Source organism: Hyperolius riggenbachi, chromosome 1, assembly GCF_040937935.1.
Source record: "Hyperolius riggenbachi isolate aHypRig1 chromosome 1, aHypRig1.pri, whole genome shotgun sequence".
In the NCBI taxonomy this organism is placed as follows: Eukaryota; Metazoa; Chordata; class Amphibia; order Anura; family Hyperoliidae; genus Hyperolius; species Hyperolius riggenbachi.
Window position 1 is genome coordinate 208,661,161 of NC_090646.1, and position 15,918 is coordinate 208,677,078.

The 15,918-nt window shown below is 46.9% G+C and overlaps 1 protein-coding gene across 3 annotated transcripts in view; it reads right to left on the reverse strand.

Moving 5' to 3' along the window:
* Positions 1 to 15,918, reverse strand: part of ABHD18 (abhydrolase domain containing 18) — a 64,022-nt gene that overhangs the window by 31,867 nt on the left and 16,237 nt on the right. For all 3 annotated transcript variants that reach the window (XM_068279945.1, XM_068279956.1, XM_068279964.1), the window contains exons 3-4: positions 7,512 to 7,596; positions 142 to 242 (exon numbers count right to left, since the gene is read on the reverse strand). In XM_068279945.1, the coding sequence (XP_068136046.1) occupies positions 142 to 242; positions 7,512 to 7,596 (186 nt within the window). The remainder of the gene's footprint in view (positions 1 to 141; positions 243 to 7,511; positions 7,597 to 15,918) is intronic.

Below are 15,918 nucleotides of genomic sequence, written 5' to 3' on the forward strand. Positions count from 1 at the left end.
GTGTTTTCCGCGACAGAATCGCAATGCACAAGTGGAAACAGGCCCTTACACATTCTACCAGAACATGTATGAGTATTTATTAAAAATGTATTTATACATATTATGCATGGAAGATGAAAGTGTAGTAGTGGCCAGCCTTACCGTGCTACAACTGTCTCAGTGGGCATAACATCTGGAACATAGTGCGCTAGAGGTGAGGTAAAATGTCCATCAAGAATCTTGCAGTCTGTTTGTTCTTCAACCTAAGTAAAGTCACACACACAACCTTTACTACAACATAGACAGAAGATAGACATTAATGGATCCACATGCTGTTTGACCACAGACACACACACTCAAAGCGGACCTGAATTCAGAACTTAACATCTGCTATATAAGATATGCAACAACATACTAATCTTTAAAGAAAAAAAAGATTTCTTCGTTATAGCTTTTACAAATCCTGCAATAAATCAGCAGTGTGTCTACTTCTTGCTTTCATGGAAGCAGACATAGTGTTAATATCCTGTGTTTACCAATTAGCTGTTCTGTAGTGGCAGCCAGCTGACTCAGCTGAGAGAACAAATTACAACTTGTGATTAGTTACAGATGAGGGGGATTTAGAGAGGCTAAACTCTCTAAATACATACAATGTGCATTTCTCTAGGCTTGTCTTTTGTCCTTTGCAAGAGTTCAGGTCCACTTTAAAGCCTAGGTTACACAGTAGGCTAGCTATCAATAGGGATAATAACTGAGGTTTTAAGACCTAACAGCTCAACAGGGAAAGAAAAGTTAATTTTTTGATGCACTAGTTCAGGTTAGTGTTTCTTAATACATATTGTATAGCATATTTCATAATTTGCAACACACAAAGCTTTTTGCAGTACTCGTTTTGCATTATTCATTTCTTTATTTCCCAGATGGTTGGGATTTCAATGCTGACATACAGTATGCAGCTTGGTTAGATCAAACAGTTTGAACTGGCCAAACTCATAACTCTGTAACATCATCACCCAAATGAGGTTCTCAGGGAGCAACTAGGAGGAGGCACTAGCCAGTCTTTTCCCAGACACCTCCAAGCGATGGGTTTATGCACAAATGATTATTTGTAGGTCCAGCATCTGTGAGTGCAAACGGATGTGCACTGCTACCAATGCGCACCTTAAAGGGAACCCGAGGTGAGAGTTAAATGGAGGCTGCCATATATACTGTATTTCCTTGTAAACAATGCCAGTTTCCTGGCAGCCCCATTGATCTTCTGGCATAAGTAGTGACTGAGTCAAAACCCTGGAACAAGCATATGGCTAATGCAGTAAAACCTGAGTCAGCTGAATCAGAGTACCTGATCTGCTACATGCTTGTTCAGGATTTATGGCTAAAATGATTAGAGACACAGGATCAGGACTGCCAGGCATCAGGTATTGTTTAACAGGAAATAAATATGGCAGCCGCCATATCCCACTCACCTCGGGTTCTCTTTAAATGCTATGCATCCATAAAGGGCCTGTTCTCAGGATCAGCTGGGCCCTATATATAAATCTGGTGGAAAAGGAGGGGAAGGGGACGGGGTAGTGTTTGGGTGTAAGGGCTCAGACACACCATAAGCACTTTTCTGAGCGATTTTTGGCCTCCAGCACTTTCTGGGAGCTTTTTAAAAACCACTCACATTGACTTACATTAAAATTCCGGTAAAATCGCACTGTTTTTTGCTATTTTTAATCTAAGTTTATGGGAGCGTTTTTTAAAAAGCTCTCAGAAAGCTCTGGAGGTCAAAAAGCGCTTATAGTGTGTCTGAGCCCTAAGTGATTGTAGACTTTACTACATGGAAATATTATGTGAGGTGCTGGTGCCTAGTAATTTTTCCACTAAGGGTACGATTACACTTTAGTAGAATGTACCGTAGATTTCCATCATTCACATCCACCACTGTTTAGCCAAATTTGGCCAGAACAGTATAACAAAGGCACTACGCTGCGTAATATGTTGGTGCGTTATAAATACAATAAATATATCAAATAAATAAGTACTACAAGCACACCTTATAAGCGGGGCTGTGTAGTTGGAGTCGAAGAATCTGAGCAATTTTGGGTACCTGGTAAACTGATGAGTCGGATGATTTTTGTACAAACTCCATAGCCCTGGTAAGAAATAGACTAATGCTTCATACACACTTGAGATAAAAAAGTCTATGGAAAAGGCAAGATCACAGACCAATCTTACCACCCTTCATGTAGTATGAGAGCCATACTCTACACAGTCTTTTCTATGGAGCTGCACTCCCCATCAGATAAAATCTTTGCAAGATGCTGCACACAAAGATGCTGTACACACTCAAAAGATCATTATCTGCAAAAGATCTGTTCCTGCAAAATATCCATTCCTGCAAAATGCATTCATAGTCTATGAGATCTGAAGATCATCATACACACTTGGTTTAACAGACTTCATCTGCATATCTGGCAATCATCTGCAGATCTGAAAATCCATCCTGGTGGATCTGATCTGCAGATGATTGTCTGTTAAACAAGGTGTGTATGATGATCTGCAGATCTCATAGACTATGAATGCATTTTGCAGGAATGGATATTTTGCAGGAACAGATCTTTTGCAGATAATGATCTTTTGAGTGTGTACGGGCATCTTTGTGTGCAGCATCTTGCAAAGATTTTATCTGATGGGGAGTGCAGCTCCATAGAAAAGACTGTGTAGATTATGGCTCTCATACTACATGAAGGGTGGTAAGATTGGTCTGTGATCTTGCCTTTTCCAAAGACTTTTATCTCAAGTGTGTATGAAGCATAAGGAGTCGATTTTGGGTACCTGGAGTTGGAGTCAGTGGTTTCATAAACTGAGGAGTTTGATGTTTTTAGTACCAATCCACAGCCCTTCTTAAAAGTAGCCCTGCTCCAACAAAACCTCTTGTAGATGCCCAATACAGTATTAGCCTTCTAACCCTAATAAAGCCAAACCTCCCCCGACCATATCCCCAAAACTCCACACACTGACACCTAATCTTCCTAAGCAATACACAGATTTAATTCACCTCATCTATGCTTTTTGCTGTACATCCACACAGCACAATCTTCTTGGGCACAGACCCACCCAAGTAGTGCTGGCATCAGCAACAGGAAGCTAACACCTTATCAGTTTCAGAGTTGAAAGCAGACATTTCAGCTGAACTCTGGTGCTGAAACCACCTGTTTCCCCTCACCTCCTACCTAAACCCAACTGGTGCTCCTGTCACAATATATGCTACCAACCCAATTACCTGTACCTATCCACCTCCATTATTTATTTTCTCCAACACTACTGTCTCAGGTCTTATTTCCAGTCTTGGGGCCGGTCCACACTTGTTAAGTTCCAGATCAGATCCGCATCAAATGGATGCAGTTTTTTAAATGTTCTAATCCGCGCGCAGGTCAATCTCGCTGCGTCGCTGATCACCTCTCGCTGCCACCGTTTGTCCCACCACTCAGTCCTTCCACAGCATGGAGGCCAGCAGAGGCTCTCCATAGGCTGCAACAGCCCAATTCTGCCTAGCAACATGAACCAATGAGAATTCTCTCCATTGTTGAGGATTCCCATTGGTCTATTGCAGCCCAAATGAGCTTCTGTCGGCCTCCGGGCTCTTCAGAATGAACCAAGTGGTGGTGATGGACAGTGGGACGCACGAGTATGACGTCACGTTAGTGACAGGATGTGGCTGAAACGGGCGACACGGATGCAGCGACTAGCCTAGTCAGAGCTGACAGTAGAGATGGGAAGTTCGGATCTTTTCAATGATCCGGATGATTCGAATCGGATCATTGAAAAGATCCGGATCTTTGATCCGAATCTCGGATCATTTTACTACGAAGCATTCGGGGGTGAAATGAATAGCAGGACAGGTCTTTCCCTGCTGTGGACAGAAGGGGAGGGGGGTGGACACACAGAGAAGGGGAGAAGATAGACAGAGGGCAGGGAGTGGACAGAGAAGGGAGGAGGGACGAGCAGAGAGCAGAAATACCCACATGCTGCAATCATAACCTTTACATGTATTTCACCTATATGCTCATCTGAGTACTTTGAATGCAAACGTCGCACAGTGAAAGAAAGCATTCCCCAAAGCATTTCCAGAAGTGCAGCTGTTTAGAGCGAGTGCAGGAGGATCATCAGCCCTGCAATCACAGTGCCTGCAAAGTTACTGAGCTGTGCTGAGCTGAGCAAAAAGCTTCCAATGGGTTCACTGTGCACAACTACGGAACAGACAGCCTATAATCAGCAGCACGTTATAGCCAGTATGTGTGCTCTACACATATCTGGCAGTGGCACCCATGTCCCCTCTCTCTGATCTACCTGTCCCTGCAAGGCTGGCTCCCCTTCAATAGAGCGATCCATCTCAGCTCTGCTTCCAGGACCCCGCTGCCTGCTGAGAGGGGGCGTGTCACTCCTGGCCCCGCCCCTTTTGTGATCCGAATCACTCATTTTGATGATTCGGATGATTCGACTCACAAAATAGATTTGGATCAAAGATCCAAATCGTTCATGATCCGGACAACACTAGCTGACAGTGTCAGTTCTGATAGGCTTGCATTGGACAAGTTTTCCTGTCCAGTCCGGGAAGATGTGCCAAATCCAGACTCTCCGCGACGTTTTCATTCCATGCAACACAGATCCATGTTGCGATCCGTGTTTCTGCACGAGTGGGAGCTGGTCCTATTTTTAACATAGGATCCACTCCCAGCATTTCTGCAGAGCTTTAAAAATGTATTCCACAAATACATTTTTAAAACAAGTTTGAACTGGCCCTTACTCTCCTACACCATACCCATCACCACTGTCTCATACACTGCCAACTCCATCATCTACCACCCAAACTCACTGTGTACTCTCCCCTACCTGTCTCACTGATGGCATCTCTGCCTTTACATACTTCCCCCAGCTAGCCTACTAGCCCCAGCAACTGCATCTTAAGTTTTTCCTGCCATTTAGGAAACAAAAGTCGATGTCTTTCATCTGGGTCACACAGGCTCACCTAGTGGAAAACAAAGATAGTGAATTGTGTTTGACTGTGGTCACATGCATGCAGCAACCAGGATCTATTTAGAAGGTTCTACATAGCACATAACTGTAATGGCATCACTGTTTTCTGCTGAATGTGTTCGCCGAAAAGAGGTTTATAGATTTTTTTTTTAAAGTATACCTTTTACTGGCTGTCAAATGTTCTAATGCTAGCTTGAGTCAAACAGCTGTAGCCAGAAGTGTCAGAAAGAAGTCAGGACACCTGATCTTTCCATCACACTCTGGGTTTTAAATAAAACTCATTAAAAAAGGAGAAATATAGGGAGCGCAGAGCTGGTGTATAATAGTATGAAATATTTATTACAACTTCTTATGGCCTATAGACATACAAAAACAGACAAACATGTACCCTCCCTTAAAACCAAAACCTGGAGCAACCGTGGGGCTATAGCAGCTGCATAAGACCGGAGTGCACTCCTATTTGGTCCATGAACATGCATGTAATTGAACTTTTCTTCAGGCCCAACGGTAACTTTAAGTCCAGGTGCAAACCAGATGAGGTCCCCGGCAATGGCACATTCAATCAACCCGTGTAGGTATTTATATCAGTGTAGACCTCTGCAAACAAAGAGAGGTGGGTGAATTGAGAGCTAGGTTGCTGACAAGGGGGTATCCAAACAGGATTATTATTACTGCATACAAAAGAGCCCTCGCTAGAAATAGGGTGGATCTTTTAAAAAAAGTTGGGGGACAGTCGGGGACACCCCCATCTCATTCTAGAACTGGAGTTTCAAATGAATGTGTGTCAAGGGTCGTGACCCCATATAGTGCCCACTATATGGAAATAAAAGAGGTTTTACAGAGACACTGGCATCTCTTAAAAAGGGACCCAATTACGGCAAAAATAGTTGGTGATTATCCACACATGGCTGCTAAGAGGAGCAATAATTTGAATGATCTTCTGGTTAGAAGTGAGTTTGGATGGGGTGGTCCCCCTGCATGTAAAACGTCTAAAAAAGGTATGCATAAATGTTTGGATTGTGATATGTGCCGATATGTCCATAAAGGCAGCCAGTTTTATAATTTTGATGGATCTAAATCCTTCTGGGTCAACGATTATATTTCATGCAATACCCCCCGGGTTATCTATCAGATTAAATGTCCATGCAACCTAATTTATATTGGGAAAACATATCGATCTTTAAATACCAGGATTGGTGAACACATTTCTAACATTAAGAGTACCACCATTGATAAAAAGAAACTGAATCCTCTGGCCCTACACTTTAAAACCACTCATAACTCTGATGTGTCGGGCTTACGTTTTATGGGCATATATAAATTAAATATCAGCCCACGCCGTGGGGACTATGATACTCAGCTTCTGAGAAAAGAATCCATGTGGATTTACAAGTGTGAGAACCTATATCCAAAAGGCCTCAATAAGGACTTGAACATAAAATCTTTTCTGTAAAAAACGCCAGTATGCGGACATTAATGCTCTATAAACGCTGATAAGGAGTCCTGTTATTATCTCCTTGGTGCATATAGCCGCTATGGTCAGTAGATGGCAGTAAACGGACTGTTTTTAATCCATATGTAATTGGCTCAAGTCAAGGGAGGACTTTGAAGCCATAAAAGGATGCACACCCCTACCTACGTCACGTCTGAAGAAGTCACGTGGGTCGTGACGAAACGCGTCACGTGACACGCAGCACTACCCGGAAGCGTGTCCCGGCTTGGATCACCCGAACCTCCGCATCTCTTCCTCCCCCCGCTTCGCTACTGACAGAACTAAGAACCCTCACAGCGCTGCATGATGCCCCGATGACGACCGACACTATGGTGTGGTGAGATTATATCTACGGCAAAGCTCAATGAACGGCTGCTGTTTATTATAGGAAGTGATGGGAAAGTAAGCTGTGCTCCATCTGCGGGGAGTGGAGGTTTGACACGATTGCAGTGTCAGTAATGAGATGCGTATGCAATTTGTTTGCAGAGGTCTACACTGATATAAATACCTACACGGGTTGATTGAATGTGCCATTGCCGGGGACCTCATCTGGTTTGCACCTGGACTTAAAGTTACCGTTGGGCCTGAAGAAAAGTTCAATTACATGCATGTTCATGGACCAAATAGGAGTGCACTCCGGTCTTATGCAGCTGCTATAGCCCCACGGTTGCTCCAGGTTTTGGTTTTAAGGGAGGGTACATGTTTGTCTGTTTTTGTATGTCTATAGGCCATAAGAAGTTGTAATAAATATTTCATACTATTATACACCAGCTCTGCGCTCCCTATATTTCTCCTTTTTTAATGCTTATACACTTTATGGGTGAGACGAGCCGATTTTGGGTGATATCCCGTACCCTCTTTGTTAATTGTTTAAATAAAACTCATATAAAAGAAATAAAGAACACTACCAGGTCTCAAAAATCAGAGCTGAAATGCAATTCCCTTGCTGGTTTCAATGATCCAGCAGAAAAATCATGTGAATCTGATGGAAACAGATCAAATTAAATTGAGGGCTTACCTTATCTATATATACAGGATAATCTTTTGGCACCAGATGCTGGCATTTTTCTCTGTTGCCAATAATCTTACGAAATTCAAATATTCTGTAAAAATGAATACAAATATGATTGTTAAATAGCATTGTTTTACGAACACATAGCATAATCTCATCTTGCTACCCCAGCTGCAGAATCCGTTTCATGGGGGTATCCATCTTGCTGCTTGCAGAATCTGAAAGTGGCAATTCCTGCATTGTTCATGATTTTGACTAAGTGCCTGAGCACACTAACGTGCTTCTGTCCACTTCTGTGTGCTTTTCAGCAGAGTATCAGTCTGTAACATTGATATGTTGCTGAAAAGTGGACAGAAGCGCATGTGTGCTCAAGCCCTTACACTAGATGCTGACTTCAGACACTAAGGCCTCGATTCATCAAGCATTACCTTGCTTAGATTACACATTCAGTAATGCTGAAAACAGCTGAGTGTATTAAGTATTTAGTAAAATGTCAATTCATCAAGGCTGTTACCACATGGCAAGCTGAAATTACCGAGCAGTGAAGTAAATTGCAGTAGCCTGGCTTGCCGCTGTCACTTATGGGAGGGGGCGTGGCACTCATGCAGCTCACCCCTCATATCCACTCTGATTGGCAATGGAAACATCAAAAGGTTCAAAATGTCTGCTGCTAACAGTTCAATCTTTGAACTCAACCCCTTAAATTGAAGAGAAGACATTCATATTGCACTTTCCCTATGCTTCCATGTCACAAACACTTGGGTAGAGGTCCCGCCCACTTCTACCCCATAGGACCTTGTAATTATAAATCCTAATCGTTCACGCCCCCCCAGTCTTTTTTTTTGTCCTCCACCTCACAGGACCATCGCTAGAGGGGCATGATTTGCCTATCAATTTTTGGATTATTTTTTTTTTCTTACGCAGGGCCGTATCTATTAAGAGGCACCCGTGGGCCGGTGCCATGGGCGGGTCCTCGGGGGGGAGGGGGGGCGGCCACCTATAGTCCATTTATTTTTTTAATTTTTTTTTAAATTAATTTTTTTTTGTTGGGCGGGGGGGGGGGCATGGGGGGAGCGGCGGAGAGCGCACTTACAGATGAGGGGAGCTCGCTCACCCCCGCCCTCCAGCAGAGTCGCAGCGGCCGGCCAGGACATGATCCTGAACTCTGCATGCCGCCGCCTGGTCTAGTGACGTCACTAGACCAGGCGGCGGCATGCAGAGTTCAGGATCACGTCCTGGGCCTGGCCACCAGCTGCCACTCTGCTGGAGGGCGGGAGCGAGTCGGGAAAAGCCCGGGAGACACGCAAAGTAGCCGCTGGCAACTGCAGCCCAGCTACCCAGCCAGGAGCCAGCTCGCCCAGCCAGCCAAGTACCCAGCCATCCCGCATGCCCAGCCAGGTAGCCAGCCCGCATGCCCAGCCAGGTACCCAGCCAGCACGCTGCCCAGCCAGCCCGTATGCCCAGCCAGGTACCCAGCCAGCCCGCATGCCCAGCCAGGTACCCAGCCAGCCCACTGCCCAGCCAGGGACCCAGCCAGCCCACTGCCCAGCCAGGGACCCAACCAGCCCGCATGCCCAGCCAGGGACCCAGCCAGCCCGCATGTCCAGCCAGGGACCCAGCCAGCCCGCATGCCCAGCCAGGTACCCAGCCAGCCCGCATGCCCAGCCAGGTACCCAGCCAGCCCGCTGCCCAGCCAGCCCGCATGCCCAGCCAGGTACCCAGCCAGCCCGCATGCCCAGCCAGGTACCCAGCCAGCCCACTGCCCAGCCAGCCCACATGCCCAGCCAGGTACCCAGCCAGCCCGCATGCCCAGCCAGCCCGCATGCCCAGCCAGGTACCCAGCCAGGCCGCATGCTCAGCTAGGTACCCAGCCAGCCCGCATGCCCAGCCAGGTACCCAGCCAGCCCGCATGCCCAGCCAGGGACCCAGCCAGCCCACTGCCCAGCCAGGGACCCAGCCAGCCCGCATGTCCAGCCAGGTACCCAGCCAGCCCACTGCCCAGCCAGGTACCCAGCCAGCCCGCATGCCCAGCCAGGGACTCAGCCAGCCCGCATGTCCAGCCAGGTACCCAGCCAGCCCGCATGCCCAGCCAGGTACCCAGCCAGCCCGCATGCCCAGCCAGGTACCCAGCCAGCCCGCATGCCCAGCCAGGTACCCAGCCAGCCCGCATGCCCAGCCAGGTACCCAGCCAGCCCGCATGCCCAGCCAGGTACCCAGCCAGCCCGCATGCCCAGCCAGGTACCCAGCCAGCCCGCATGCCCAGCCAGGTACCCAGCCAGCCCGCTGCCCAGCCAGGTACCCAGCCCGCTCGCTTAGCCAGGCAGTGGCTGGATAGTGTAATGGTTAAGGGCTCTGCCTCTGACACAGGAGACCTGGGTTCAAATCTCGGCTCTGCCTGTTCAGTAAGCCAGCACCTATTCAGTAAGGAGTTTCTTGGGCAAGTCTCCTTAACACTGCTACTGCCTACTGAGTGCGCTCTAGTGGCTGCCTTGCAAGTGCTTTGAGTCCGACAGGAGAAAGGCGCTATACAAATACTGCAATTAATTACTCAGCCAGCCCACTGCTTGCTCACCTAGCTACCCAGCCAGCCCACTACCCGCTCACCCAGCCAGGTACTCAGCCAGCCCACTGGTGTTCTGCTGCCCACTGTGTGATTTACTGCTGAAATGCTGCCCACATTGTGATTATTTTCTGGTGAAATGTTGCCCACATTGCGATTATTCTCTGCTGAAATGCTGCACACATTGCAATTATTTTATGGTGAAACGCTGCCCCATTATGATTATTTGGCACCTATGGGGGGGGGGCCCATCCAAATTCTCGCAAGGGGGCCCAGTGATTTCTAGTTACGCCCCTGACTACTACCTAAACTGGGGATACCTATAGACCTGGATATCTATACTGGGGACACCTATAGTATTTGGACACCTATAGACCTGGCTACTGTACTAATTATTTATATAGCGCCAACATATTACACAGCGCTGTACATAGTATGTATTGGTTTGTCACATAACTGTCCCACAGAGGGGCTCACAATCTAATCCCTACCATAGTCATATGTCTATGTATGTATCGTAGTCTAGGGCCAATTTTTAGGGGAAGCCAATTAACATTATACTTATCTGTATCGTATGTTGTTGCGATGTGGGAGGAAACCAGAGTATCTTAAGGAAACCCACACAGACAAAGGGAGAACATACAAACTCCTTGCAGATGTTGACCTGGCTAGGATTCGAACCAGGAACCCAGCGCTGCAAGGCGAGAGTGCTAACCACTACGCCATCATGCTGCCATACCACTGTACTATATTGTACTTACATCTTCAGCAGTACTTCACGGAGTACGTAGTCATGTCACTGACTATCCTCTGAGGAGCTTACAATCGAATTCTCCCATAGTCTAATGTCCTACCATATTATTATGTATTTATATAGCACTGGCATCTTCTGCAGCACTTTGCAGAGAACATAGTCATGTTACTGACTTTTCTCAGGGGAGCTCACACTCTAATACCTACCACTATTTTGTGCGAGAGAACACTGGCTAATGTGTGGGGTTTTTTTTTTTTTTTTTTTTTGGGGGGGGAACATTTCCTACTTGCTTTTTTAAGGTCACTTTACTCATACCGAGGGAGAAACCATGGTCCCACTGACTTTGGGCTGCACTCTTACTAGGATATGCCGCCAACGTTCTCATGGGGGGGGGGGGGGCGTAGGTTTGGGGTGCCTAGGGGAGCCCAAACCCTAAATACAGCCCTGTTCTTACGCCCTACCTGGCTACTTAAATAGCAGCCGTATTAATTTTGATAGTATTCATGACCTTATAAGCTATAAATTAGCATGGGTCTCCCTCGCATCTGCTGGTATCGGAGGGCGGCTTCCGCGGCGGTAGTCCAAAGGACTCTTATGCTGCGTATCGTGTGCCGACTTAGCTAGTGTAAGCATTAAATATGCCACGGTTTTAGTGCACTGGGAGTTTAATACCTTTTCCTCCATCTATCCTAGTTCCGGGTATTGCGTACCTCGTCTGGCCGCAGTTGGAGCGCATCCGTCACTTCCTGTGACGTACTTCCTGTGACGCATACTTCCGCCCAGCGATCCCCATTCTGATGGGGTTCCGGGCGGTTGGAGTAGGCGGAGCAGCGCGTTGCCTTGCTCCGATTGGCTCCCCATCGGGAGCAGTGGCCGGGGGTGGAGCTATACTTGGGGCAGACATTTAATGCCACCCGGGATGGCGTCCGGCGGCCTTAGCGTGGTAGCTTCGGGTTACCACATTGCCGTTGCCTTGGTTGCTGTACTCACCTGGCAGTGCAGCATGGATGTCGATCTCGGGGCTGATGCTCCAACTGACAATGCTCCACATCTAACACCTCCGGATGCTCCCAGACAAAGTAGGTACAATTGTGATTAGAGGACTTCATGAATATCTTATAATGATTGCTTGGTTTAGCTATTCGTATCAGGGGGGCTTATTATCTTTCTTTTTTCATTCCGTCAGCCACTTCTGCTGCTTCTATCCCTCCCACTGCGCCACCAGTAGACCAGCGTCGGGTTGAAAGGGATGGGCAACAAGGTAGGTTCTTACCCGATTCCTATTTTTTTCGCCCAGGACCTGAACAATTGTATATTCTTCATTCAGTCCTAGGAAACATCGGAACAAGAAGGATAAGCACTCGAGGTCAAAATCTCGAAGAAAGAGCCCTACTCCTAGATACAGTAGTAGATCAAGATCGCCACCTCGTTATAAGAAATGCTGGGCTTGCCACAGAGAAGCTCTCCCTGACAAGACGGTCTGCGGAAGATGTTTCACGGAGATGGCCAGAGACAGAGAACAAACTCCTATGGACATTTCACAGAGGATTACTCAGGCAGTTCAGGACTCCATGAAGGAGTATTTAGCAACATTGCCCAAAATAGCCTCTCAATCAGTCGAACAAAATCAAACACAAGCAGCGACAGAACCCGACGACATCGCAGGCGGTTTTGATTTTGCACTGGTACAACCATATATTCAATCTGTGCGGTAAGCAATAGAATGGGACACGGAGGATACGGAAGAGCCGTCCACCAGTGCCACTCGGCATAGGGAATACTTTACACACTTGAAGAAGACATCCACTTTTCCAGTGATGGATGAAATCGCAGATATAATCAAGGAAGAGTGGGAGAAGTTAGACAAGAGAGCACCTATAATCAATCAAATCTCAAAATTATATCCATTTAAAGCTGAGGAAACTAGATCATTCGATAACCCAACAATTGTGGATGCCTCAGTAGTACGCCTGGCAAGACCAATGACGTTACTGAGAGAAAACGCAACATCTTTCAGAGACGTGTTGGAAAAAAGGATGGATGCGGAACTAAAGAAAATCTACACAATTACTGGTAACGCACTCAAACCAGCGATTGCGTTAACGTCCATTTCTAGAGCGTTGAGAGCTTGGACATCAAATATAGAAGAAGCACTGAGATTGGGAACGGACAGAGATGCGATAATAGCCGCATTGGATGACTTCAACCTCACGGCTGACTTCGTTGGAGAGATCGCAGTAGATATAATCAGATGCAGCTCTAGAGCAATGGCTTCTTCCGTCGTCACCAAATGAGCATTATGGCTAAAATCCTGGGCAGCCGATCCCGCATCAAAACAGGATTGGTGCAGGATACCATATGATGGCACTAATCTCTTCGGCAGAGAAATGGACGACGCGATTAAAAGAGTAACCGTCGGAAGGTCGGGGTTAATTCCGCAGGACAAGAAACCAAGAAGACCTTTTAATCAACAAAATAATCGGCTGCAACAAGCTAGATACAGAAATGCAAGATCCTATCGACCCGGCAGGGAGTTCAAAAGAAGTTGGCAAAGCTCGCAATCTAATCTGCAATGCTTAAACAAACAAAGAACAACCTCTTCCTCAGCAACACAACAGAAGCCCTTTTGACGGGAATCCCGTCCAAGCTTACCCAGTCGGAGGGAGACTTTGTCACTTCAGGCAAGTTTGGGCGGAACATATAAGGAACCAATGGGTATTAAAGACAATCTCTCGAGGTCATCGTTGGAGCTTTACATCGACGCCAAGACACTGTTTCCAGAGTACAAACATTCCAACACAGACAGACAAAAGAATGATCCTGGAGCAATACATCCAAGAGCTGTTAACGAAAGAAGCGATAATACCAGTGCCTGTCAAGGAAAGGAGCAAAGGGGTGTATTCCCCATTATTTTTCGTGCTAAAAAAAAAACAGGACAATGGCGTCCAGTGTTAGATCTCAGGAAACTGAACAAAAGAATCAGACTCAAGAGATTCAGGATGGAGACCCTAGATACAATTCGTCAAGCCATAAGGAGGTCAGACTGGATGCTTTCTGTGGACCTCGAGGACGCATACTTGCATATCCCAGTACACTCGAGGTCCCAGAAGTATCTAAGATTTGCGATTGCGGAAGAACACTACCAATTTACCTGTCTTCCTTTCGGAATCTCCACGGCGCCAAGGACGTTCACCAAGGTCTTACTGGCCGTGGTATCATTACTACGAGAGAGAGGACTAAGATTGTTTCACTACCTAGACGACCTACTCCTTCTAGCGGCAGACAGACAAACACTGTTGCAGCACAGAAAGGTACTAATAGAGACATTAATACATTTCGGATGGAGGATAAACTATCCCAAGAGCCAGCTAGAACCCACGCAAACAATGATCTTTCTGGGAGCCTTACTAGACACAGCCCAGAACTCATTAACCTTGCCGTTACAAAAGGCACATAACCACAGGCGTCCGAGCCATTAGGCAGCTATAAATTTTCGCCTAAGGCGACAGGAAGAGGCAAGGGCGCTTCTGCACTGAGTAGTGAGAGAAGAAATGCCTCTCAGCTGACTCAGGTGTCAGTTTACACAGCAGCAGCGGGGCTGACTGGACTTCAGCTCAATGATTCAAAGAACCACAGTAATGAATGAGTCAGTGAGAGAAGGCACTCATCCTAGTCAGGGATCCGAGGAGTACAGCATCATCAGCTCCTGAGTCCAACTCCTGAGAATTCAGTCCCTCTCTCTCTGCTACTGCTAACTGCGTGGATGTAGAGACTGTGTAGCAGCCAGGCATTGACTTCCCCCCAGGCCGCCTTTCATTCAATGATTTAGGGTTGGTCCTGTGTCTGCTGTATTCAGGTTTGTTGATGTAAGGCAATGTAAAATACTAGGCTAGCTGATAAAAGTGCAATTAGAGGGCAGGCTAGCTGGTAAATATACACAGCATGATGTAGAACTCGTCTGGAGGGTCAGTGGGAAAAAATCTGTCTGGTCTCTCTCCATTGTTATAATGACTGCATGTGCAGATAAGGTCTTAAACAGGTTGAAAAGTTTTGACAGTCCCTAGACTCCAGGAGGGCTGCTTGCTGACTTGTGTAAGAGATTGGCAGGGACAGCAGTCCTATTACCAGCAACTAGTCTCTGTGTAATGTGGGACTGCAATACAGATAAACTGCTCCATCTCAGGCTATTCTCAGTCTCACTCCACTCCTCCTATCTCTGTATGTGTATAGTGTATGTCTACTGTGTGCTGTGTACAGTGTGCTCTGTGTGTGTGCTGTGTGTGTGTGTGTGTGTGTGTGTGTGTGTGTGTGTGTGTGTGTGTGTGTGTGTGTGTGTGTGTGTGTGTATGTTGTGTGCAGTGTGTGTACTGTGTGTGTGTGTGTGTGTGTGTGTGTGTGTGTGTGTGTGTGTGTGTGTGTGTGTGTGTGTGTGTGTACGTGTGTGTGTGTGTGTGTGTGTGTGTGTGTGTGTGTGTGTGTGTGTGTGTGTACTGTGCTGTGCGTGTCTAAAGTGTGTGTGTACTGTGTATAGTGTGTATGTTGTGTGCAGTGTGTGTACTGTGTGTGTGTGTGTATGTTGTGTGCAGTGTGTGTACTGTGTGTGTGTGTATAGTGTGTGTACTGTGCTGTGCATGTCTAGTGTGTGTGTGTGTGTGTGTACTGTGTATAGTGTGTATGTTGTGTGCAGTGTGTGTACTGTGTGTGTGTGTACACTGTGTGTGTGTGTGTATAGTGTGTGTGTGTGTATAGTGTGTGTGTGTGTGTACTGTGTGTGGTGTGTGTGAGTGCATGCCGCAATAAGTATATTTTATGGTGAAACGCTCTGCTGCATAACAACTATTTTCTGGTGAACCCATGCCGCAATAAGTACATTTTCTGGTGAAACTCTGCTGCATTATGATTTTCGGGGGTCTTGGGGGTGGGGTTCACCACAGGAGTGGTGTTCACCATGAGGGGTGCGGGGTATGGGACTGGGGGCAATCACGGGGGGGGGGGGGGGGAGGGGGTGCCACAGGATTTCTCGCCTGGAGTGACAAAATGGCTAGAGACGCCCCTGCACATAACCTAATACAGAGGGTCCAAATAACACTGACCAGGTC